At 40.9% G+C, this 27676-nt stretch overlaps 1 protein-coding gene across 3 annotated transcripts in view; it reads right to left on the bottom strand.

The window, feature by feature from the left end:
* Positions 1-400: 400 nt before the first annotated feature.
* LOC106086282 (neurobeachin-like protein 1) overlaps positions 401-27676 on the bottom strand; it is a 296682-nt gene continuing 269406 nt past the window's right edge. For all 3 annotated transcript variants that reach the window (XM_059360778.1, XM_013250890.2, XM_013250899.2), the window contains 6 exons: positions 24396-24747; positions 24156-24328; positions 23775-24067; positions 23598-23712; positions 7505-7682; positions 401-843 (listed from right to left, as the gene is read on the bottom strand). In XM_059360778.1, the coding sequence (XP_059216761.1) occupies positions 678-843; positions 7505-7682; positions 23598-23712; positions 23775-24067; positions 24156-24328; positions 24396-24747 (1277 nt within the window). In that variant the 3' untranslated portion in view covers positions 401-677. The remainder of the gene's footprint in view (positions 844-7504; positions 7683-23597; positions 23713-23774; positions 24068-24155; positions 24329-24395; positions 24748-27676) is intronic.

Raw genomic sequence — 27676 nt, 5'->3', positions numbered from 1 at the left:
CAAGATTCGGCCCAGCCGAACTTAGCACGTTTCTACTTGTTTTCTCTGTAATTTTTTTAATTAAAATTTATGTCTCCTCATTTCTTCGAAACCACTGTGGCCAAAAGTCAATTTCAATAGTGGATAGGGGATCGTTTAGCACTATAAGGCCCATAATATTGTACATGTTCCATGGTAGAATATTTTCTAGCAAAGAAAGTTTAACTAAATTTAGACGTTTTGGGAAATTATTGTCCATATGGAACATGTCAAACTATGGGTAGAACATTTTTAAACCTTGAAAACAAAGCCGCATAACAAAAAATTTAACAAAAAAAAAAAACACGAAAAATTGACACTTGTTAGAAGAATTAAGTGGTTTTTAGGTGATTCTACTTTTAAAAGTTAAAAACTAAAAAAAAACACGCACAAAAGTATATTTAGAGAGTGATTGTGGGGCATTTGTGAGTTGGCTAGAGGGTCGAGTTATTTTCTTAATATTTTAAATTGCTTCTTTTTTTAGCTATTGATTTCCTGCTTAAATATAGAACTAAGTATGTAAGTCGATGTCCTCTGCGCTGTCTCTTACCCATAAAGGTGAAGGTATCCTCTTGCATATGCTACACCTGAATGTCCATCATGGTGATGTAGCCATTAAATGAGTCAACTGAACCATTTCCTAAGATATTCTAGGCATCTTAGACACTCATCACCATATGCTTTTTGCTGCCGGGCAATGGCAGGTGTACAGCCACCACCGCTAGACGTCCATCTCGCAGGGGGGCCAGTATATGGGTGTTACCTGGTGTCACCACCACCGTTTGTATGGGCACATGCAAAGGTATATCAAATACCGGCTTTAATCTGAAATTAAAACAGAACAAAAAAAATTATTTGGCATTAATTTGTGATTTATCGTTGAGGCAAAATCTTGTCTACAAATATTAAACAAGTGATAGTGTATTGATGACGATTGCATGCGCAATTTTCCTTTGTCTCCACTCTATTGATGTTTGATGGCGATAAGAGTGCAATTCAAGCTATTCAAGTGTTTGAGATAAGTTTGAACAGTTCCATCTATTATTTTTTTCATTCGTTGTCGAGGGGCTTGACAACAAACCTTTCGAAGTGAAATTTCGTTTATATGAGGCTCAGCTGGGTTGCTGCTTAACCTAAACTAAATTCTGTGTGCGATTACACACACCTATCCCCCTCTTCTTGTGTTTTGATTGTGCAATTATAATAATTAATAATTAGTATAATTGTCGAATACGTCAATCCTTCACGTGCGGCAAATGATTTATAATAAAAAAAAAAAACAAGTAAAAGCGTGCTAAGTTCGGCCGGGCCGAATCTAATATACCCTCCACCATGGATCGTATTTGTCGAGTTCTTTTCCCGGCATCTCTTCTTAGGCAAAAAAGGATATAAGAAAAGATTTGCTCTGCTATTAGAGCGATTGCAAGATAGGGTCCGGTTTGGACCACAATTAAATTATATGTTGGAGACCTGTGTAAAATGTCAGCCAATTCGAATAAGAATTGCGCCCTTTAGGGACTCAAGAAGTAAAATGGGAGCTGTATCGGGCTATAGACCGATTCAGACCATAATAAACACGTATGTTGATGCTCATGAGAGAATCCTTCGTACAAATCGGATAATAATTGCGACCTCTAGAGGCTGAAGAAGTCAAGATCCCAGATCGGTTTATCTGGCAGCTATATCAGGTTATGAACCGATTTGAACCTTATTTGACACAGTTGTTGAAAGTAAGAATAAAATACGTCTTGCAAAATTTCATTCAAATCGTATAGGAATTGCGCCCTCTAGAAGCTCAAGAAATCAAGTCCCCTGATCTGTTTATATGACAGCTATATCAGGTTATGAACCGATTTGAACCATACTTGGCACAGTTGTTTGATATCATAACAAAATACTACGTGCAAAATTTCATTCAAATCGGATAAGAATTGCGCACTCTAGAGGCTCAAGAAGTCAAGACCCAAGATCGGTTTATATGACAGCTATATTAGATTATGGACCGATTTGAACCATACTTAGCACAGTTACTGGATATCATAACAAAACACGTTTTGCGAAATTTCATTCCAATCGGATAAGAATTGCGCACTCTAGAGGCTCAAGAAGTCAAGACCCAAGATCGGTTTAAATGGCAGCTATATCAGGTTATGGACCGATTTGAACCATACTTGGCACGATTTATAATACCAACCAACCTACACTAATAAGAAGTATTTGTGCAAAGTTTCAAGCGGCTAGCTTTACTCCTTCGGAAGTTTTCGACAGACAGACGGACGGACGGATATGGCTAGATCGACATAAAATGTCGCGACGATCAAGAATATATATAATTTATGGGGTCTCAGACGAATATTTCGAGTAGTTACAAACAGAACGACGAAATTAGTATACCCCCCATCCTATGGTGGAGGGTATAATGAATGAGGACAAACTTTGGATACCCGCCACCTCGGGTATATATGTAAACCCCCTTTCGTCACAATCTGGTGAAAATTGGATAACTTATGCGCCCAAATTCGGCACGGACATTGAGTGACTAATAACTATTAGTCACTGTTGAATTTTGTATTTAAAATTTCAACAAAATCGGGTAATAAATAAAGCTTTTATGATGGATGGCGGTAGGCCTAAAATTACTCACTGTTTCAAATTTCAGCGAAATTGGATAAAAAATAAAGCCGTTATGGGCTTCAGACCTTTTATCGGTGGATCGGTCTGTATGGCAGCTCTATCTAAATATAGTCCGATTCAAACCATATTTGAGACGGATGTCGGGAGACCTAAAACTACCCACTTTTCAAATTTCAGCGAAATCGGTTAAAAAATAAAGCTTTTTTGGGCTTCAAACCCTTTATCTGGAGATCGGTCTATATGGCTACCCAACATTGGACCCAAATATGGTTCAGATCGGACTATATTTAGATATAGCTGCCATATAGACCTTTATCTAAATATAGTCCGATCTGAACCATGTTTGGATCCTATGTTGGGAGGCATAAAACTACTCACTGTTTCAAATTTCAGCGAAATCGCATAAAAAATAAAGCCTTTATGGGCTTCAGACCTTTAATCGGGAGATACGTCTATATGGCAGCTATATCTAAGAATAGTCCGATCTGAACCATATTTAGGTCAGATGTCGGAAGGCTTTAAATATTTCACTGTTTCAAATTTCAGCGAAATCGGGAATAAATAAAGCTTTTATAGGCTTTAGACCCTTTATCGGCAGATCGGTATATATGGCAGCTATATATAAAATTGGCCGATCTGAACCATAATTAAGTCAGATGTCGGGAAACCCTAAACTACTCACTGTTTCAAATTTCAGCGATGTCGGATAAAAAATAAAGCATTTAAGGGCATTAGACCCTTTATCGGCAGATCGGTCTATATAGCAGCTATATCCAAATATGGTCCGATTTGGTCCGTTCAAGAACTTAAGCAGCGTGCATCAAAAAGACGTATCTGTGCCAAATTTCAGCTCAATATCTCAATTTTTGAAGGCTGTAGAGTGATTACAACAGACGGACAGGCACATGTACATCGTTAAATCGTCTTAGAATTTTACGACGATCCGAAATATATATACTTTGTAGGGTCGGAAATTGATATATCGATGTGTTGCAAACTGAATGACTAAATGAGGGGGTATATTCATCTTAGGGTGGTGGGTATAAAAACTGCTACAGCAGGTGATATGGAATGTGTTTAGCGGTATAGTAAATAACCAACCCTTTGTTTTTTTTATACCCTACACCACCACTGTGGTACAGGGTATTATAGATTTGAGCATTTGTTTGCAACGCTAAGAAGGAGAAGAGCTAAACCCATCGATAAGTATACGGATCGGCTTAGAATCACATCCTGATTCGATTTAGCTATGTCCGTCTGTCTGCCTGTCTGTCCATGTTGTCCGATTTTCACAAAATTTTGCATAAGTCTCTTTTTTGGTCCAAGCACGAACGCTATTGAGTTTGAAAAAAATCGGTTCAGATTTAGATGTAGCTCCCATATATATCTTTCATCCCATGTGCCCCTTTTAAAGCTGTAGAAGCCACAATTTTAGTTCCGATCCTTACAAAATTTGGCACAGAGTGTTTTTTTTTGACGTCCCAATATGTGTGGAAAATTTCATTGAAACCGGTTCATATTAAGATATAGCTCCCATATTTATCTTTCATCCGATATGCATTTTTACGCTGTAGGAGCCACAATTTTGGTCCGATATTTACCAAATTTGACATTACATGTTTCGTGTGACGTCTTAATACGTGTGCAAAATTTCAAAATTGGTCCAGATTTAGATATAGTTCCCATATATAAATTTCATCCGATTTCACCTATTAAGGCTGCAAAAGGCAAAATTTTGGTCCTATCTTTACCAAATTTGGCACAAAGTGCTTTTTCGTCACACACACAGATCACATTTATATATAGCTCCCATATATATCTTTCATCCGATATGCCCTTTTAAAGCTGTAGTAGCCACAATTTTGGTCCCATCCTAACAAAATTTTGCAGGAGATGTTTTATTTGACGTCGCACTACATGCAAAAATGTCATCAAAATCGAACCAGATTTACGTAAAGTTCCCATATATATCTTTTAATCGTTTCGACTGATTATGCCGCTTGATTAAGAGGTCCTCTTGTAGCGCTGAACCTCACGCTCTAAATCATATAGATCTACCTTGAGGCTTTTGGGCGGTGGATACCTATTCACAAGATGAGGATATGGATGGTCTTTGCCATAACAGAAGGAATTGCTTAGACAGCATGTAGTTATATCTTTGCACAGGTAGGATCTTTGTCTACTGGTAGGGGTGGTTCACGTGAGAACTTAGGAAACAATCCGTCGCAGTTCGAAGAGCACCATTCTGACAGATCTGAATATTATTCCACTGCGTGTCACATAGCTGATGAGACCACACTGGCGCTGCATAGCTTATCATAGACCCGCAATTGCGTTCTACATGGTCAACAAGGTTTCTTTGTTAGAAAATAATTTCCTACCAAAATTAAAGAAAAATTCTACCAAACCCGACCAAAACATACCAAATGCCGTACAAGCCAAAAATTCGGTATTTGATTTTATAACCACCACCGAAGAATAATCAAATTATACATTTTCAAACCTACAAAGTACCTAGATATTCGTTATATTCATAAACGATCTAGCCATGACCGTCCGTCTGTCTGTTGAAATCACTCTATAGCCTAGGGCGTTTAAGTTTGAAAAGGGCGAACTCCTGCGGTAAGGTCTTGAACCGATAAATGTGCATTTACTATCCATAGGACCCTTACTCGGGTCCTTTCCAGGCTTCAGTAGCGGGATCACTATGCCCATCTTCTAGACACCGGGCACTATAGGAGTGTTCAAAGACAGTTTGAGCACAGTTGTAAGGTACTCGACTCCAGGCTGTTCCAGATTCTTCAGCATCAGTGTAAAGATTTCGTTGGGCCCCAACGCCTTGAATGACTTGGCGCCACAGATGACATTCGTAACTTCGTCCACGGTAAATTATGACGGCTGTCCTTCTGCTCGGCGACCAGGGACACGACGAATGGCTCTCTTCCTAGTACTCTCGGAATGCAGAATAAATTGACGGTTGAACAGCCTGGCGTATCACTTCGGATCAGTCACAGTTACGACACCAAAAGTGACAGATATCATGTCATCCCGTCTTCGGGGGTTTGAGAGTGACTTAATAGTAGACCACAGCTTGCCTACACCGGTACCTAAGTTACATCGCTCCAAGTGTTTCAGCCACAAATTCCGCTTCAGATCGCCGATTCTGGGGTTAGTGGTGTCCGTGCAAGGAATCCCATCACGCTTGTCTGCGAGTACCATTGCTTGCGCCGGGAAATTGGGCCGCACTTGGGATATTCGACCGGCTGGTATAGAGTAAGCGGGGGCTGCGTTAATGAAGTCTCTGAATTTTCTCTCGGCAACCAGCACATTTTCACTGAAGCAGGGATTGGTGTACTTTCTTAACCGACCCAATCGGTCTTCTTCTGATTCATAAACTTCCGGCGATCAGAGGTTATGAAGTCGGGTGGTCGGTCGATGATGAGAATTATGGGGAGGTGGTCTGACCCCAAAGAGATGACGGCTTGCCAGAATACGTCCCTCAGGATATCAGGGGATGCAATGGAAATGTCTGGCGAGCTGCTGCACCTCCTCACCGTGCAAAACGTGGAGCTCTGCCAAAGCCATACCTCGCTGGTCGTTACATAGGGGAGAATGCCATGTAATGTGATGCGCATTAAAGTCCCCTAGAACCAGACGATTATGACCAGATAGAAACCAACTTATGCCTGGGTTGTAAGCTTGGCCATTAATTGGGACACAGCTACTAACCGGCGCACAGTGGGAGAAAACCGAAAAAAATATTTTTTATGCCGTGTGAGCACGGGTAGAGATATCTCTTTGAAATGGAATAGTAGGAGCTGACATTTTATCAAGATCGTGTGCAAAATTTGAAAGCCCTAGGTGGTCCGGGTACCTCAGACACGTCCCTACAATTGGTCACCTCGGCATTTTGATAAATTGTGATATCTCTACCCGTTTTCACACGGCACATTTTTTAATAGTTTTTTTTACGATTTTCTCCCACTGTGCGGCGGTATGTACACGTTGAATAGCTTTATCTCGGCAGTACCGGACCTGACTGCTATCCCCATGCATTCCATGTAGGGGTCACTAGCGCCAGGCGTAGGTGAGATGGGTCGGAATGGTGTATCACAAAGGCCAATCCCAAACTTCCATTCTTTAAGCGATCCTCACGTAGCACATTGTATCCGTGACAACTGTCTCCTACATTGCTGCAACCAATTTTTCCCCCACATAAATGACTTGAGATAAGGCCTCTTTGTTATAGCCGGGTCCGGAAGGCATGTAACAGAGTAGCACCTATACAAAGAAAAGCACCACAAGGCTAAATACGCCACAAACCATGCCAGTATTGGTGAAGAGAGAACTATCACTGAATAGTTTTGTCATGTTTTTGCCAGGATTTGAACCCAAGCATTGGCCAATAAATTCAATGTCAGTGAATAAACAAATAAAATTTTCCCTTAGGGTTATAAATAACCTAAGGTGTTTGTTATACTCACCATCATAGCATAGGGCGTATATTCGTTTAGTCATTCCATTTGAAACACATCGAAATAAGCATTTCGAACCCTATAAAGTACATATATTTCTGATCGTCGGAAAATTTTAAGATGATTTAACGATGTCCGTGTGTCTGACCGCGTCTGACGCGTCGGTCAGTTTTAATCACGCTACATCGTTCGGGATTAAAATATTGAGCTAAAATTTTGCACAGCCCCGTATTTTTTCAATGGCCTACTTAAGTTCTTGAATGGCACAAATCGGATCAAATTTCGATATGGCTGCTGATTTAGAATCTTTAGCCCATAAAAGCCGGCTCGGTCGAATTTAATGCGTTTATACTTATTTTCTTTTCTCCAAAACTTACCCATGCAATCGACTTAATGTGATATCACCAGCATCATCTGCAACAACCAAATAATCGGAGGCTGTAGCCAGACCTGTAACTCTGCCAGAGACATATTTGGAGCCAAGACTTGTGCCATTTATGCTGTAGACATGAACTGAATGCGAGGCATCGTCCAATGCACTAAATGCAATATGACCTGAAATGAATAGAAAATCAAAAGAAGTATAAGAATAAGAAACGTGAATAAGAATTTGAAGCGCACGCAAACAAATAAAACGTTTGGAATATCTGTTTTATTGGGAAATACTATTTTTATAGGGAAATACTATTGGGTTGCCCAAAAAGTAATTGTCGGTAATATAGTAGTAATATCGTCGGCGTTGACAAATTTTTTCAACGGCTTGTGACTCTGTAATTCCATTCTTTCTTCTGTCAGTTATCAGCTGTTACTTTTAGCTTGCTTTAGAAAAAAAGTGCGCGAAATTTTGTTTACATTTGTATGTTTGGCGTCAATTTTAATATGGATACCACATGTATTGAAAGAAATTCATTTAACAAACCGAATCAACGCTTGTGATATGCACCTTAAACGCAATGAATTCGATCCGTTTTTAAAACGAATCATAACTGGAGATGAAAAATGGATTGTTTACAACAACGTTAGTCGAAAACGATCATGGTCCAAGCATGGTGAACCAGCTCAAACCACTTCAAAGGCTGATATCCATCAAAAGAAGGTTATGCTGTCTGTTTGGTGTCATTGGAAGGGTGTGGTATATTTTGAGCTGCTTCCAAGGAACCAAACGATTAATTCGGATTCCGTGCTACTTACAAAATCTTTAATTGTTTTCCATGCCAAGCCCCTAAGTGTGTTTATATCTTGTATTGTGTCCCCACCCGGTAGTCCCGGTATCTGTTAGACCCGAAAGCCGGGCAATGACATAGGAAATGCTCTAAAGTCTCATGATATTCCCCAAATACACTACACCGATTTGACATAAGTGAGCTCGTAGTCTTATGTGTCCCGTTATGATACCAAAAACTATACTGACCTCCTTCTTACTTCCTTTCAGTAATAGCCTCGTCTTCTCACGATCTCGATCTTCCCATAGAATTTTCGCTGTCTTACCGGCCGTTTCGCTACCCCCTTAACTCGGACTGCATCGACCCGAAAGGCTTCGGGTTAACCAAGTTTATTGATGGCAGTTTTCTGACCTTCACTTCCAGATCTTCTGCTTTCTCATTCTCAGTTACTCCGCTATGGCCCGGCACACAAACGATGCAGATCGTGCCATCCTCAGAGAACATTACATTCCAACACTGTTCGCAATCTTACAGTCCTGGTTGTTATTTCTCTTATGACCTGTTTACTGTCCGTAAAGATGTTCATACTCGACGTCCACACCACTTCACGCATTCGGTGATCGGTCTAAACAGTCTTAAACAGATCTCAGCCTTTGAGTTCTCAATGGAGACTCTTGGGCCCACTCTGTTCTCTAGCTTTGATCCATCCGTGTAACATGATCTTCCAGATGGCAATACTAGGGTTTCGTCAATCCAAGACTATGCCTCTGGCACTGGTGCCTCGCACTCGACCTCATGTGTGGTCTCAGGTATCCGATCGGAAGCCTCTTACCTTCCTTCCAGGTTTCCTATCGTCGCCCCGATTATACTGCGATGGTATGACCTGCTCCTATCGTCTATCCATTCCCCCGTCGCCTTAAGTCTCATAGCCGCAGTGGCTCCCTCACACCTAATCTGATTGTCATGGGTCGGATATCTAGAATAGTCTCCACTCTATTGGTTGGCGTGGTCCTCATTGCTCCGCCTATGCCAAGGTAACATGTTCATAAACCCAAATGGGGGATCTGGGCTTTGGAATTTGGGAACTCGAGCGGTTTTTCCATTTTTGTAATAAAAAGTATCCCATTTTTAAGTTAACATATCTTGTTCCGTTTAAGTTAACATATCTTGTTAAAATTTCACTTAAAACGCATCTACAATATGTTCTCTTCACAAAGAAAAAAAAAGGAAATCTCAAGGTATTTGAACAAGTTTTTTTCAATAATTTTCGATTTCGATGAAATTTGAAACAGTGAGTTTTGGTAAATATCAACACTTTTTTGTTGAATGTGGTCCAGATCGGACCATATTTGGATATAGGTGCTATATAAACCTATCTCCCGATATAGAGTGTTGAGCCCATAAAAGGAGCATTTTTTCACATTCGATTTCGATGGAATTTGGAACGGGGAGCTTTTTTAAGCCTACCGTGATCCGATCCGTTCTTGATCGGACCGATCTGCCGATTTAGGGTCTTAAGCCTATAATATCATCATTTATTTCCTAATTTCGGGGAAATTAAGAACAGTCATTATAAAGAAGATGATATCGATAGGGTAGAGGATGCGTGCAAGACTACCAAACATGAGATTATGAGTTCAATACTCTGTGTCGCCAAAATTATTAAAAATCTGTTTTTAAGGGTAATAGTAGAGAGAGTGACAGAGAAAACCCCAAGAGCAGCAGTAAAACAAACGAGACAAAGCATCGCGAACCGAACAAAAACACCACCATACGCGTTGGCGCGCTGGTTAAAGGGTTTTTTACCATGCTTATGGATATATTGTTGTTGTTATATGTTGGCTTGCAAAGAGTGCCTTTCAACAACAAATTAGTTCTTCGGATCGACGAGATTCAAAATAAATTGTTGCAGGAAAATTAACAACTTTCGTAGTTGTTTTTTCAATCAAAATTGTTGCTTTTAAAAATTATGTATTTTTATCTGTGTATAAAGGCTTAACCACCACTGAAAATGTATTTTGATGTTATTTCCAGGATTTGAACATGCTAATATCTGAGCTGCGGTGGCCCCAGTGCAGGGTGCACACGAATGTCGAGTTTTACGCAGATACCTGCCATCACGGCCCAAACCTGCGAGGCCCAAGGCCCAAGGGTGAATACAATGCGTCTTCCAACGCCCCCACATGTGGTAATCCACACATGAGTACCAATTTGATCCCACGTATTTGGACGTATGAGAATGTATACAGGTGTTCCTCTTCAAAAATTGTTGAATTCTCTATATAACTTGAAATTAAATAATTTGACACAGCCAATGAAGTAAATGAATAGTAAACATAATAATAAGAAAATTGCTGCGCTCGGAGAAAGGTGCCCTGATACCTTTCTACCATTGCACAGTTCATTAATTAGTGAGTGTTTGGAAGCATGTAATATTTTTGGGGCAAAGCAGACGGATAATGAAGCTTGGTTCGCTTCGAAATCGCGATCTCTGTAGCCTGCCCAGTGCATTAATCGCAATCCCATTTTGCCTAAAACTTTTTAAAAAAGGGTTTTTATTTGTTCTAAAATATAAACAACAAGTAAAAGCTTGCTAAGTTCGGCCGGGCCGAATCTTATATACCCTCCACCATGGATCGCATTTGTCGAGTTCTTTTCCCGGTATCTCTTTTTAGGCAAATATATGATAAAAGGAAAGAATTGCTATGATATTGGAGCTATAATATCAAATTATCGTCCGATTCGGACTATAATTGAACTGAATGTTGGAGACCATAGTAGAAGTCGTTGCGTAAAATTTCAGCCAGTTCGAATAAAAATTGCGCCCTTAAGGGGCTCAAGAAGTAAAATAGGGAGATCGGTTTTTATGGGAGCTGTATCGGCCTATAGACCGATTCAGACCATAATTTGTACGTATGTTAAAGGTCATGAGAGAAGTCATTGTACAAAATTTCAATCGGATGATAATTGCGACCTCTAGATGCTCAAGAAGTCAAGATCCCAGATCAGTTAATATGGCAGCTATATCAGGTTATGGACCGATTCGAACCACACATAACACAGTTGTTGGAAATCATAAAAAACACCTCATGGAAAATCTCAGCCAAATCGAATAAGAATAGCGCCCCCTAGTGACTCAAGAAGTCAATATCCAAGATGGGTTTATATGGCAGCTATATCAAAACATGGACCGATATCGCCCAACCAACCTACTCTAATAAGAAGCATTCGTGCAAAATTTCTAGCGGCTAGCTTTACTTCTTCGAAAGTTAGCGTGCTTTCGACAGACATACGGACGGACGGACATGGCTAGATCGACTTAAAATGACATGACGATCAAGAATATATATACCTTATGGGGTCTCAGAGGAATATTTCGAGGAGTTACAAACAGAATGACGAAACTAGTATACCCCCATCCTTTGGTGGAGGGTATAAAAACTAACCCTATATTGGTTTCAGCTGGACAAATAAATCCAACAACAAAATGAATCAACCACAATAAAGTAGCGCAAAAACAGAAGAACACAAGTAAAAGCGTGCTAAGTTCGGCCGGGCCGAATCTTATATACCCTCCACCATGGATCGCATTTGTCGTGTTCTATGCGCGGTATCTCTTTTTAGGCAAACAAAGAATATTGAATAATAACCGTTATGCTATTGGAGCTATATCAAGTTATAGTCCAATTCGGACCATAAATTAATGCCGAACATTGTACAAGTCATTGTGTAATATTTCAGTTCATTCTGATAAGAATTGCGTCTTGTAGGGGCTCAAAAAGCAAAATCGGGAGATAGGTTTATATGGGAGCTGCATCAAGCTATAGATCGATTCAGACTATATTAGACACGTATGTTGAAAGTCATGAGAGAAGCCGTTGTACAAAATTTCTGCCAAATCAAAAGAAGTCAAGATCCAAGATCGATTTATATGCCAGCTATATCAAAACATGGACCGATTTGGCCCATACACAATCCCAACCGACCTACACTAATAAAACGGTATTTGTGCAAAATTTCAAGCGGCTAGCTTTGCTACTTTGAAAGTTAGCGTGCTTTCGACAGATAGACGGACGGACGGACATGGCTAGATCGACTTAAAATGACATAACGACCAAGAATATATAGTTTTTGGGGTCTCAGACGCATATTTCGAGGTGTTACAAACAGAATGACGAAATTAGTACACTCCCATCTTATGGTGGAGGGTATATTTAAATAACTTTTTCTTTCCTGTCTAGTGTTAAATCAGAAGAAAACACCTCTGCCCTAGTGGAATCATAATGGACTAAATTGTCTAAGTGTTTCAGACACCTACCTCCCGTTTAGGTAGCTTGGCTTAAAAAGCATTTCTAGCGGTAGGTAACTGCAACTTTTGCCAATGCTAATCAAATGCCTCAAAGGGCACTGTGCTTAAATTCTTTTCGTTATCATTGTTATTAATCTACGAATAGAATATAGAGGCTACAGGCAAATGGGCAAATGGTTATGGTTAATTGCAAAACGTTTTTCAAATTGCACATGCAACTATTGCATTGCCAGATTGTATAAGAACAAGGCGTAGCTTCAATGTAACACATTGCCTTTATGATTAATTAGCTGTAATAATATTTTAATATAAGCGAATTTCTTATCTCTGACGTTTTAAGAATTCATACATAATTGCTTTTGCATTGAAGAAAAAGAAATCATTTTTTTTGTTGTTTTTGTTTTTTATTCGATTTAATTTCAAATAAATGGATGAGTGACTCTTCATGTACTGCGTAGTTTTTCTTGATTTCACAAATCATTATCGATAAGGGGCAATGGCGGCAATTAAAGTCAATCGTTCAATAATATATGAAATTAAAAAAAAAAAAAGTCTACAACTAGAAGAATTTTCAGAAGATATCAATGGCCAACTTTCTGTGGTATGGTTCACGTGACATTTTATGTATTGCTGCGCAGGGGAGCTGAAACTTTATCTCTCATCACTCTAGAGTAAATTTTAAATATCAAATTTATTGAGTTAAATTCAAAAAAGACTTAAAATTTTTAAGACCCAATCAATTGTCGTTGAATCAAAAAGAAATTTAAATCACTTGCTGGAATAGAAAAAAGAATCGAATCGAATAAAGGTCTCTGGTGTTATCGCTGTCGTTCGACTAATCAAAATTCAAACAAAATGCTCACACAATTCTTATATGACATACTTAACGGATCCATATTGGAAATATGTTTTACGTTTGTCATCCAATCCACATTGCAGTCCACATTCCTTTCCACTCCTTATCAGTTAACGCAAAAAAAAAGTCTCGTGTTTCTTTATCGATCTTTGTAAATACCGCCACCCATTGGAACGGTGGCAATCCACTGTTATCACTTTAGGGATAAATGTTGACACCTGTGGTTTTATTACGCTGAAAGAGATAATTTTCTCTTATCTTTAGAAACCTTTTGTGGAAAATGTGAACTTTCATTCTTTGCTTTTTTTACACTGGGAAATATATATATAGATAACTAGCTGACCTGGGCCCGCTCCGCCATGCTACGAAAATAGTATATCGTCGCTTGACTAACAGTTTAACAATATTAGTGACTTTACCCATATGATCTTTATAGGTTTACGAATTTAAGTTTGGATGTAAGATGGACTCCATTCTTAAAATACTTTATTTCAGCCCGATATTCTCATGATATCTGATTTAGGGGTGTTTTCGGGGGTGAGGTGGTCCCCCAGACATTTGGCCCTGAAAAAATATCAGCATCGTGCTCTACTTTCAAATACCATTTATTTAAACCCCATATTACCATTGGTTTAGGGGAGTTTACACGATGAGGCGTCCCCCAAACACATGGCCCCAAAATAGGTTATCAAATTCGTTTTCTAATCTCAAATACCTTTCATTTGAGCCACATATTGGCATGCTCGAAAAATGTTTACGCTTTGGGGGGGTGTTTTGGGGAAGGGATGATGCCCTAAATACATGGTCCTACATTTGGATATCAAATTCGTATTCTACTCCCAAATATCTTTATTTGCTGTTTGTGGCGTATTTTGGGAAAGGGGTAGACCCCCAGTAAAATTGGTCCCGAAAGTGGGTCTCAATTCTTGCTCTACCCCCCAATACCTTTCATTTAAGCTCCACATTGACATGGTGGTAAATATGCCCGATTTAGGGGTGTTTCGGGGATTGGGGTGGTCCCCCAAACACTAAGCTCGAATAATATATCAGCAACGTGCTCTATTCTCATATATTTTTATATCATTTATTTGAACCCCATATTGCCATTGGCCTCAAAATTGGATATCAAATTCGTTTTCTTGCAAAAGTTAGCAAATATGTCCGGTTTGGGGTATCGGCGCTAAAAACTATTAATATTTATTTCCACTCTCTTTAAGACCCATGTTGTCTTGGTGAGCAAATACGTCCTATTTGGGGGTTGTTATGGTGGTGGGACGTCCCCTAGACAGTTGGTCCCTAATGTTGATATCAGATACGTGGTCTACTCCCAAATACCTTTAATTTGAGCCCCATATTTCCACAGTCGGTAAAACATGACCGGTTTGGGGGGTGTTTTGGGGGATGGGTGGCCACTCAGTGAGTTGACCTTGAAAATATATATCGGATTCGTATTCTACTCTAAAAATTCCCTCTTATTTGAGCCTCATATTGCAATAGTCAGCAAATACTTCCTATTTGGATGGTGTTGTGGGGGTGGGGTGGACCCATAGACACTTTTCCCTAATATTGATACCAGATTCGTGCTTTACTCCCAAGGAACTTTAATTTGAGCCCCATATTGCTATGGTCGTAAATTTGTCTGCTTTGGGGGATGTTCTCGGAGCGGCCGCTCAAACACTTGGGCCCACATGTGGATATCAGATTCGAATTTTACACTCAAATACCTTTTATTTAAGCCCCATATTGCCATGGTCAGTAAATAAGTTCTGTTTGGGGGGTGTTAAGCACAAACTTGGATATTCGCACTCTACTAAATAAATTTTTATCTATGGGGAAATTTGTGGGAAATTTAAATAATAATACAGCAATCAACCGCAACGAAATTGCTATATTAAATTGTTCTTTATTTTAAGAATCGATAGGTTACCATAACAAAGATAAATGCTGCATGATCAATTTTTACCACTCTGCCCTCTCTCTGTTCGTGGTGGCGATTCCATTCAGTTGATCCATTTGCAAACAGATGACGTTTTTTTAAATGTTAGCGCTGCCATCTATAGGAGAAAGGTTGAGACTTTAATACCCAAAATGTTTATAAAATAACTTAAAAGTTCTCCGTTCCGTTCCATGTCGCCCCGGATCCTTGCGTAAACACATATAAACGACGGAGAATTTGACATTTCTCCCATCTGTTAGAGCTTTTTTGCTACTCGCTTGGAGCGGATTAGCGCCTATAACATTGATCATCATGTGTTAGTTGTCTATAACTGGCTATATGGCTACCTGTTGAATAGTCATAATTTAGCCTTTTTAAATCAAATCAAATTGACATATTAAACGATTCTCAGTGGTAAAGAACTAATTTGCCGGTCTTTATATTAGATGCGGTGGCGACAGTTCTTAGTAATTAAACCGTGTAAAACTTTTAATCATGAAAGTATCGCCCAGCAGCACGTTGTTTGGATTTGTCTGGGGATGAAGCGCTTTTTGTCGATGAGCTAAAAATGGCGGCCACCATGACGTTAAGGTTTGCAACTGCTCCTATCACACTGAACGTCATAACTTTGGAAGTATGGCGGCAGTGTCCCATTAGGTCATTATAACTGATCAACTGTTTTGGGGTGAGGTGGTCCGCTAGATATATGAGCAGAATAAAAATGCATTCATCATATTCGCAGTCCACAAACTTATACTTTGAATTGAACCCCATATTGTCATAATTGGTGTATATAGCCGTTTGGTGGGGTCGTAGGACAATTGTTCGCCTTACTCCATCTGCCACTTGAGCACAAATTTGAATAACGCACTCCACTTAAAAATATCTATCACTTGATCCCCCATTGTTTTAATAGGTCAAATAAACTATTGGAGGCGATTTTAGCAAGTAGAGCACCACCTAGATTCTTGGACACAAAGTTGAATGTCATATTCGTAACCTGCTATCAAATACATTTAAATTGAGGCTCATCTGGCTGTGATCGAATTATGTTCTCATTTGAGGGTGGGGCGATCCCCAATTACATGGACCTCATTTTTTTTTTTGTTATATTCGTAGTCTAGTCCCGAATACATTTCATTTGAGTCCCATATTGATATTTACTTCCAATATGTTTGTTTGGGGGAGTTTTTGGGGATGGACGACTCCTCGCATGCTCGATCCCAATTTTTAATACCATATTCGTATTGTACTCCCCAATACATTTCATTTGGTACCCATGTTGTCCCCATCGGTCCACTCTTTTTAAGTGGTGTTTTTGGGGTAACGGGGGAGGGTCCGCCCCCTTCCAATATCGACAAACTAAAAAGCCTTTTCCTTCTTCCTGACCATTTTCGTAATCTACTCCCGAATACCTTTCATTCAAATCCCATATTGTCATTATCGTCTAATAAACCTATTATAGGGGGTTTCGGGGTAGTGGCGGCTCCCCAGTTACTTGGATCTAATTATTAATATGAAATTCGTAGTCTACTTCTGAATACCTTTCATTTGAATCCCATATTGTCCCGATCGGTACACTTTTATTTTGGGATTGTACTTTTAGGGTAAGGGGGAGGGTCCGCCCCCCTAGCGATATCAATAAATTACATAGCCTATTGCTCCTTCCGGATCATTCCCCACAATCTGTGAAAATTTGAAAGTAATCGGTTCAGCGGTTTTGGAGTCTATACGGAACAAACAAATTTACAAACCCACAAACATACAAACACTAATTCATTTTTATATATATAACTATAATATCGGATAAGAACGGCATCCTTCATAGGCTTATGAAGTCAAAACGGGAGATTTTATATATGGGAACTAAATCAGCTATGGACCGATAGGGACTATTCTGCCGAGATTGTTAATGGGCCAAATCTTTCCATATTTAGATATAGCTCTAAACTTATCTCCAAATTATAGTTCTTGAGCTTCTAGAGTGGACTTCACATATAACCTTCACAAGATAATACAAGTATGGTTCCAATCCGTCCATATCATAGCATTGCTCGATTTGAAATTTTATTCAAATATATAAAACAAGTAAAAAGGCATTAAGTTCGGCCGCGCCGAGCTTTCGATACCCACCACCTCGGGTATATATGTAAACCACCTTTCGTCACAATCCCGTGAAAATTGGATAACTTAAGCACCCAAATTCGGCACGGACAATAAATAAATATAAGTCACTGTTCAATTTTGTAGAACAAAATATTGGTTCTTTTGGCAGCTATATCCAAATACAAGCCGATCTGTGCCATATAGGACACGTATGTCGAAAAGCCTAACATAAGTCACTGCGTCAAATTTCAACGAAATCGGATGATAAATACGATTTTTATATGGCAAGACTTCAAATCGAGAGATCCTTCTATATGGCACCTATAACTAAATTTGGACCGGCGGGATCGTCTTAGATTTTTAATACGATCAAAAATATATATACTTCGATGTGCTGCAAACGGAATGATAAAATGAATACACCACCATCCTTCGGTGGTGGATTTGTGGTTAGTCGGAGACTGAAACACCTTGTCTCCACCAGGTTTACTCCGGTAGATGGAGGCTAGCCATAATCCGCATAAAGGACAAATTCTTCAACATCAGCCTTATTTGCGCCCATGCCCCGACGAACAGACCAAGCATGTTTTCTACGAGCGCCTAGAAAGAGAAAATGACCGCTGACCCGCCCATGATATTAAAATCGTTCTGGAAGTTTTTAACGCGACAATAGGGAAGTAAAATATCTTTGGTCCAACAGTCCGAAAATTTGCCGTGCACACGATGAAACATCCAATAATGGATTGAGGCTAATAGACATGGCCGCGGCAGTGAACCTGGTAGTTAGCAGCGCTAGATTCCAACATAGAAGGATTCACACGACCACATAGCTGTCACCCGATTAAAAGAAACCAAAGAGATAATTTTTTGATAGATGGAAGCTACTCAACCAGCGTGTAAGATGATGTAGGCACGATCTAATGGGCGAACATCGATTCGGATCACTGCGTTGTTGCAGCAAGGGTTCGCACTCGTCTTAGTGAGGCGAGAAACGTACCATCTGACTCTGCACGGAAGTTAGACTTTGGAAAGCTGCAAACACAACAGGTGGCAACTGCATATTCCACTCGGCTGACCCAATTGCTTGAAGAAAGCACTCCCTGTTCCTATAGCATAGCAGCGCAATAGCAAACCATTGTCCACTCCACGTAAAGAGCCGCAAAATACGTACGTGGGTACTAAAAGCCTCCTTCAAGGAGCCCATGGTCTGACCACGAGTGCCAAAAAGTTACTGAAGCCAAAAATGCGGCATACGGGGCAACATTACAGTCAGTAGTAACGCCCCAGACGAGGGAGAGATATCGGGAGAAAAGAAAAGGGGAGAAAGTCTCCTCTGCAGGAAGAAGAAGGAAATGGAAAGACTTGAATGTGAGCGAATCGAGATATTCAGGAGCCAGAATGTAGTTCGAAAATTCGCCCAAGGAATATAACATTAAACCGATGATTGTGGTACAGACACATCCTCCTGCAGAGACAAAGAGGTAAATCTGGTAACTGATACGGATAGTGTGCTGAGGATATGGAAAGAACACTTTTCCCAGCTGCTGGTATCCGACGATGGTGGCCATGAGTATACTTTAGAACCAATCCTTGATGATGGTATAAAATGTGTACCACCTACCTTCTTTGAGGTCCACGTAGCACTAACCCGTTTGTATCTTCTCGAAAATATTCCTTATGGCATTCTAAGTTGACTCAGTTCGTCCGCCGCGTTAACTTCCAAAGAAGTAAAGGTAGCCGATCTTATTAAACCAAGTGGATAACTATAAAACAAACCGTGCTTAGATCTTGGCAAATGGAGGATATATAAGGTTTGGCATAGCCAACCCATGTTTATGTATAGCACTTTTGCGAAATTGGGAACATTGAAATCGACACATAGTTAATAGGTTGCAATTTTGATATAGCTTCCATATATACACTGATTTACACTTAATTTATTCAGTGCCAAACGGTGCTAAAGTCTTTATATCACCTATACCATTTGGTTTTGTTCTTAATTTAATTTACTTTGACTACCGCATGGTAGGGATAATAGCCCATTTGATATGAATGTTTCATTCAGTGTATGCTCGATTTATAAATAGTTACGCGTCATGGAATTCAAATTTCTGTTCCGTTTTTAAAAATATATAAAATTTTGGTCGGCTTTTTGGAGATTTGGTAGGTATTATGAAAAATTTTGGTAGAAAAAAAAATTTTTCAGTGGCAACACTGGTGGTGGTTATAAAAAATTCTGTTTTTCTTTTGTTTTCCATTCGAGAGTTTATGTGTGCTATCGATATAGCGATTAAATCCATTAGGCTAGCCTTATTTTATATCATGCTATATTTTAATCTAAATAAAATGAAAAAGAAAAAAACTTTTGTAGTATACCTCCAGGCTGAATTTGATTTTCATATAAATAAACCTAAAAATTTTGAAGTATACTTTTAGGCTAAGGTTATTTCAAAACTTTATTTTCAAGATATACTATCAAATGTTGTCTAAATCGTAATTTCCTGAAAAGGGAACTTAAAATTAGTAAGCGTTAATAGCTCCGCATAAAATGAAAATGTTTCTTTTGAAATACCGAGCACCCAACGTCAGTGGACAATGTGAAGGTTTCGGGATAATTATGACCATAACACGGGCTGGAACGGAGTTGATAATGAGTGTTCGGCAAGCAATTCAAATTTTGAATTGCCTGAGGTGATCAACTTTTAAGCCCCATGTACGACTAGGGTCCCCAAATTTTGCACACTTATTGGAAAACCTCAACATTCACTATATAAAGTTTCGTCTAAATATCCGTTCAAAAATTCCAGCATTATTTTCATGATTTTTCAATTTGGCAACACTGTGCACGGTCTGAATGCAAAACGACTTCAGATCTCTGCGATGGAGGTGGTCCACATGAGAACTGAAGAGACAGACCGTCGCAGTTCGAAAGGCGGTATTCTGTCAGATCTGAATAATATTCCACTGCGTGTCAAGGTTTCTTTGTCAGCACCCCAAGTACTGCCAGGAAGTGACTTGAGGGCCTTGTTTCTGCATTTGTATTTATCGCAAATTGCTGCGGCATGTGGGGAGAATGTGTAAGAGGTGTCAAATGTGACACCAGCTATTTTGGGACACTTGATGGTCAGGATCATTTCTCCATCGATCATCACTTTCAGCTCAGTATTTACCTTACACGTATTTGTAATGAGCAATGTGGCTGAAGATTTGGTGACAGATATCTTCATATCTCTTGCCGCGAAATATGTGGCAAGTTCGTTGAGATAGACGTTCAACCTACCGCAGATGTCATCAATGGGTCAGGAGCTTGATGCCATGATCATACAATTGTCCGCATATGATATGATCTCTATATCGGCGAGAGGTGGGTGGAATGGAGGATAGGCAGAGCTTAAACAGTGTCGTAGATATCACACCGCTTTGGGGAACTCTCTGTTTCACTCTAAGGTGATCCGCCTTCTTATCTCTTAATTCTACAAATGACTGGCGACCAAACAGATAATTTGCGGACCCAGGCCTGGCTGCAGGGACGTGTTGGCGATGTCCTCAAATAGTTTGGCATGGCTGACCGTATCGAATGCCTTCGATAGGCCCAGTCCCACGAGGACCATCCTATCACATGGCCTGGGCTGATTGAAGCCGCGGCATATTTATGCGGTGATGGCATGCAAAGGAGCTGTTGGGCTATGCAGCCTTCGCTACTGGTAGGAGAAGGGAGATCGTTATGTACAGCTCCCCCTTGCTCGGATCCTTTATAGGATTCAGTAGCGGGATCACTCTGCCCATCTTCCAGACATTGGAAACTATGAGAGTGTTCAAAGACAGGTTGAGGACAGTAGTAAGGAACTCTACACCAGGTAAATCCTGATTCTTCAGCATCAGTGAAGTGATTCTGTCGGGGCCCAACGCCTTGGATGATTTGGCGCCAGGCTGCTGCGTTAATGATGTCCCCGAATTTCCTCTCGGCAACTAGCACATTCGAGGGGGGTGTCAGTTCACTGAAACGGCGATTGATGTACTCTCTGAGGCCGACCCAATTGACCTTCTTGTGATTGATAAACATCCGGCGCTCAGAGGTTAGAAAATGCGGTAGTCGGTCGATGGTGAGAATTATGGGGAGATGATCTGGTCCCAAAGAAATGTCGGCTTGACAGGATACGTCACTCAAGAGATCAGGGCATGCAATGGAAATCTATGGCGAGCTGCTACAACTTCTCAAAATCCTAGTGCGGGCATCCTCATTCACCGTTGAAAACGTGGAGCCTTCAATCTGCTCTGCCAAAGCTATGTCACGCTGGTCGTTACCTAGGGGAGAATGCCATGAAGTATGATGCGCATTAAAGTCCCCTAGAACCAGACGATTATGGCCAGACAGCAGGCCACTTATGTAGGGCTTGTAAGCTTGGCCATTAATTGGGACACAGCTACCAACCAGCGGTATGTAGACGTTGTACAGCTCTATCTCGGCAGTACCGGACCTGACTGCTATCCCCATGCACTTCATGTAGCGGTCACTAGCGCCAGGCGCAGACGAGATGGGTCTATATTGCGCGGAATGGTGCATCACGAAGGCCAATTCCCCACCTCCATTCCTTGAGCAGGTTTTGGGCAATATGCTCTTCCGACTCATAAAATCCCCAATCTCATCGATCTTACCACGAAGACCGTTGCAGTTTAGTTGCGAAAATGATACACTTCCCGGCACTGGCCTGGCAATAATGGGGCTGAGATGCTGTTGTTGCGTATACTGCCGAACGGAAGCGGTCGGGGGGTCACATAGTCCGATGACGAGGACGCAGAAGGCGACGACGAAGACGCTTGTGACCCGCTGCTGGCTATGTTCGCACAGCACCATGCAACATATCCAGGGTGACTATACTCCCGTAGTGAAGTGAGGCCAGAGCAAGATCGGAAATGTACCCACTCCATGCACGGGTTGCACCTCACAGACACCGACCGATGATGGAGGCGGTTCTGGCAAACCGAACAGAACCAGGGTCCGGGGTTCTTTTCAATCCCGGCACGGACCAGAAGCATGCGGAGAAGGTACTCCGGGATGTGCCTATCCCATGACGAAAACGTACACTGAGGCGGCAGCTCTTGCCGATGAAAAGTTCCATCGGGTCAATCCGTTGCGGTGCAACCGGCTGCCATGGGATTGAAGATATGGTAGTGCAAGTGGGAAACGTTGAACAGCTAGTAGTAGTAGGAGAGCAACCGCCATCCATATCATCTGAAGAAGTTAACCTCGCCTGGCAAACCAGAACAGTTCTGGCTCAACTACATGTCTGTCCCAATGTCTATTGGATTTGATGTTCTAATTGCAACCAGGCTCCAGTCGACATACGGCATCGGTTTATCTCCCTAGCCAATCTTACTTGACTCACAATGAGATCATTCCGGACGCATTCTACCCAAGTTGCGGAGTTTCTAGATTTGTATATTTAACAGAACCTAGCTAATGAATAAATCAATGCAATCCCATGGCAGACGGTTGTACGTACCGGATTGACCCGATGGTATCCTTCATCGGCAAGGGCTGCCGCCTCGGTGTACAACACACTGCTACAACAACAACAATGACAACCAATGGCAGCCTGTTGTGTGTACCGGTGCGACCCTATGGATTCCTTTATCGACAAGGGCTATCCCTGCACGGGATAGTTGTGAGTACCTCATAGGCTGGAACTCCAATCTGCGAGCTACCGTACAAGTTCACAGGTTGCGGATAGTGAAATTTTCGATATGGAGTAGCTGCAACGGCAGTGAGAGGCCGGGCGGCACCGGCTCTTGCATAAATACTGGCTGCCTATGATGCTCGATATGACAAGGCAAGTTATTGGCGTCTTTAAATAACCAATGGCCACCATGCTCCTGCGGCGATCGGTCCTTTGGAACAGAATGAGCTTGCTCACCTACAGGAGCTTGACGAGAATCACCACCTCTACATACAAATGTGCCTACAACAACAACAACTGATGCAGGGGTCGTGGGTTCGAAAACCACCAGAAGCTTTGGTCTAAGTTAGTCCGATTTGTAGGATTTATGATAGGATTTGATTTAAATAAATTTTTAAATATATTTTTCGTCCACTACTCACCATGATACGATATGGTCACAAAGGAAATTTGTACAAAAAATTCGGTACAACCATTGGGTTTGAGCGTACGGACAAACTGGCCATCCTGTATCGTATAAACATTAACAGTGCCATCCTGCAAAGGAGAAGATATATACAATCATTTTTGGAAAAGATTCTTCCTGTCCTTTGACATACCAATGATCCTGAAACAACTACATCCAATTCGGTGTATATGGCAACACTGGATATTGAGTCATCATGACCATATAATGTGGTCAATGGTTTAGGTGAAAAGCTATTCTGTGTGTTAAGTTGCATAACTGACTGTAAATTAGCTTGACTTGTAAGGGCATGCACGGGTATGTTGGATGAGGCTGGACCAGAACCAGAATGTGAACTTTGAATGCTCCATATAATGCAGGTGCAATCTCGTGAACCGGTCACCAGATAAGAACCGCAATTATCTAAAGCTAAACAGGTAATTATGTCTGCAAAAGAGAAACAGCAAAAACAATCAATTAACAAAAATTCCAAACCGAAAATAAAGCTTTTCCCTAAAACTGCCTTTTGCCTTACCTAAATGCCTGGTTACCGAAGCCACAGTCTTGCCCTTGTGCACACTGTAAACACGCAGGGAATTATCCCAAATTCCTCCGGCATACAATAGTTTACCATCCGTGCTAACGGCAAACATTTGAGAATGGGACATTTGTGAGGGATGCAGGGGCCCAAAAATGCGTTTACGATTTCTTGAAATTAAATTAGAGACAACTTATGATGATTTTACTTTAAATTAAACGGTTTTCTTAAACTCACTTAAGGTTTGTTGTTGTCGCATCGATTTCCAATAGAAATCCTCTTTCCTTGTCATACGACATCCACGAGTTACTGCCTAGAATGCACGATTTCGATATGCTTATCAAAGAGTCCGGACTTAGCTGTAGAAAAGAACGCGGCGGTGATCTTGGTGGACTTAAGTAAACAATTGGATCTTTGGGTGTGGAAATTTCACAATAATATTGCACAACCTTGTCCAGAAATTGTGTCAGATCTGGACGTTTAAGTTCAGCTCTCAAAAGCTTAAGACTCGTCTCTTCCTGAGATAGGCGTCGTGGATGTGGTTCCCGCATAAGTTGTGATGGCACTTGTCCGAAATTGTTAATCATGCCTGTTGAGGGAGAAAGAAAAATGTGATAAGAAAAGAAAGGGATAGAAGAGGTAGATTAGTGATATGAGGGCGGTTATTGAAAAATTTAAAGAAATTTGTAGCAAATTTCATCGAATTGTATGATGCAGTAAACGGTGGAGGGAACTAAAAGAAGTAGATATTAAATAAAGTCGAGGAAAGAACACCCACTTTGGTAACTCCCTGCTTCGACTCCGGTTCTTTAAACTTCACTGGCAATCGCGCATGTTGTTTACAAGACACCTTTTAAAAACCAATGGCCATAACGTTCCCACGGCAATTGGTCCTACGAACCGGAACGAGCTTGCTTACTTAGGGAGTTTGACGAGGATCGCTACCTCCACATACAAATGTGGCTACTACAACAGCAATCCACCCTTCCGTCGAGTTCGCGAGATCAAACTCGATGACGTTATTAAGGAGTCTTATGTAACCTTCGAAAGTCAATGGCCACGAGAACAGTTCGCTTACAGGGCTTTTGTTGGTTCAGGCGCCTTAAGCAATTAGTTTGCTTATGTGGTTTGTTTGCTTACGTAATTTCTTCGTTAACGTGATTTGTTCGCTTACGCGATTCGTTTGATTAAACGATTTGTTCGCTTACGCAATATGTTCAATTCTGCGATTAATTCGCTTACGCGATCTATTGGCTTAAGCGCCTTGTTCGCTTACGCGATAAGTTCGCTTATGCGCCTCGTTGAAATACGTGATTCGGTGGCTTTCGCGATTTGTTTGTTTATGCAGTTCATTTGCTTATGCGCTTCGTTTGCTAAACTAATTTCTTCGCTAACGTGATTCGTTCACTTACGTGATTTATTGGCCTACACGATTCGTTTGCTTAATTGAATTGTTCGCTTGCGCGATTCGTTCGCTTACGCAATACGTTCAGTTATGCAATTCGCTTACGCGATTGATTGTCTTAAGCGACTCGTTCGGTTATGCGACTCGTTTGCTTACACGACTCGTTAGCTTACGCGACTCTTTCGTTTACGCGACTCGTTCGCTTACGCGACTAGTTAGCTTTCGCGTCTCGTGATTCGTTCGCTTACGTTAAGTTGGTCTAGGTGATTCGTTCTTTAATCCGACTCATTATCTCACGCAATTCGCGTAGGGTAGATAGAGATTAAACAATGCAGATATCACCCAGCCTTGGAGGACTGTCCCATCACATGGCCTGGGCTGATAAAGATACGGCAGATGTGTGTGGTGATGGCATACAAAGCAGTTGCTGTACATTCAATCTTCGAGATCCATGATGATGCTCGGCAAATGGAAATTCTCCAACGAGGCTCGGGAGCAGTAGTCCCTCAAGCGTCTTTGCTACTGGTGAGAGTAGGGAGATCGGTATGTACGACTCCCTCTCACTCGGCTCCTTTCCAGGTTTCAGTAGCGGGATCACGTTGTCCATCTTCTATACATCGGGTACCATAAGAGTGTTCAAACACAGGTTGAGGACAGTCGTAAGGTACTCGACTCTAGGTTGATCCAGATTTTTCAGTATCAGTATAGAGATTCCCTCGGCGCCCAACGCCTTGGATGATTTGGCGCCACGGATGACATTCGGTAAATTAACAGTAGACCACAAGGATGGAAAAGCCAGTACTTTAGTACTTTTTTCAGTACTTTTACACCCGAAGAGTACTGAAGTACCCTCTTGACCGATTTAGTACCAGATGTTTTTGAGCATTAATTTTGTTTTACTGACAAGAAATTCTAAATTTGCATTAGGCATAACGCTTAAATAGGGATATTCGCTTGTTACTCAATCAAATCGTTTGGGATTTTAATGGGGCAATATCAATTCTTATTTAGATAAAAAAAAATTCTTATGCACAAGTAGCCTTATATGACTTATTCAGTTTCTGGAAAGCTTTGGCAGAGGGGAGGGCTCCCGACACTTGACACCTAATTTCTATATGAGAATCGAGTTCTACTCCTGAATTCCTTTCATTCAGGTCCCATATTGTACCTGTTGGTCTATATTTTGGCTTTGGGTTGGGCTGTTCCTCTTGGTACTTGACTCAAAATTTGAATATCTGATTTCCGTTTTTGGATTACTATCAATGTTCAATCAAAAATTCAAATAAATCTGTTCATCCATAGCTGATGTATGTTTCGCAAAAGAAGGGGACCTTTCTCCTTCGCTTAGAGTTATATATAAGGGACTGTTGTACAGTGTAATCAGTAATCGGTGAGGCAGTATTTTCCCAGAGAGAGATTTTTGAGATTTCTGCACTCAAATATTTCTGAAATGTTTGTGTAAAACAAAAAGTACTCTCTCGGTCCAAAAAGTACCTTTTTATTACTATTTAAAATTTTGCATTTTCCACCCCTGGTAGACCACAACTTGCCTAAACTGGTACCAAAGTTACATTGCTCCAAGTGTTCCAGCCACAGATTCCGGTTATGTTAGTTGACAGTTAAATTCCATATTTGGTCACTAGTTCTGGGGTTAGTGAGGTTCACGCAACGAATCTCATCATGCTCGTCTGCGAGTAGCACTGCCTGTGCCGGAAAATTGGGCCGTACTTGGGGTATTCGATCGGCTGTTATAAAACGAGCGGTTGCCGCGTTAATGAGGTCTGGGAATCAGCTCGCTGAAGCGACGATTGGTGTACTCTCTGAAGCAGGCCCAATCGGCCTTCTTTTGATTTATAAACGTCCGGCACTTAGAGGTTATGAAGTATGGTGGTTGGTCCATGGCAAGGTGATCTGATCCCAAAGAAATGATCAGGGGATGCAATGGAAATGTCCGACGAGCTGTTGCACCTCCTCGTAGCCCACTTATGTCATATTGTCCTCATCGGTTTACTTGTCCGGTGGGGGATTTGGAGTGTCCTTATAAGAAAATTGGCCCTTAAATACAAATTTGGATGTCTGATTCTTACTCTACTTCCAAGAACCTTTTGTATGA

Source organism: Stomoxys calcitrans, chromosome 1 (genome assembly GCF_963082655.1).
Source record: "Stomoxys calcitrans chromosome 1, idStoCalc2.1, whole genome shotgun sequence".
Lineage (NCBI taxonomy): Eukaryota > Metazoa > Arthropoda > Insecta > Diptera > Muscidae > Stomoxys > Stomoxys calcitrans.
Note: the sequence above shows the minus strand (reverse complement) of the source record. Positions and strands in the feature narration are given on the sequence as shown.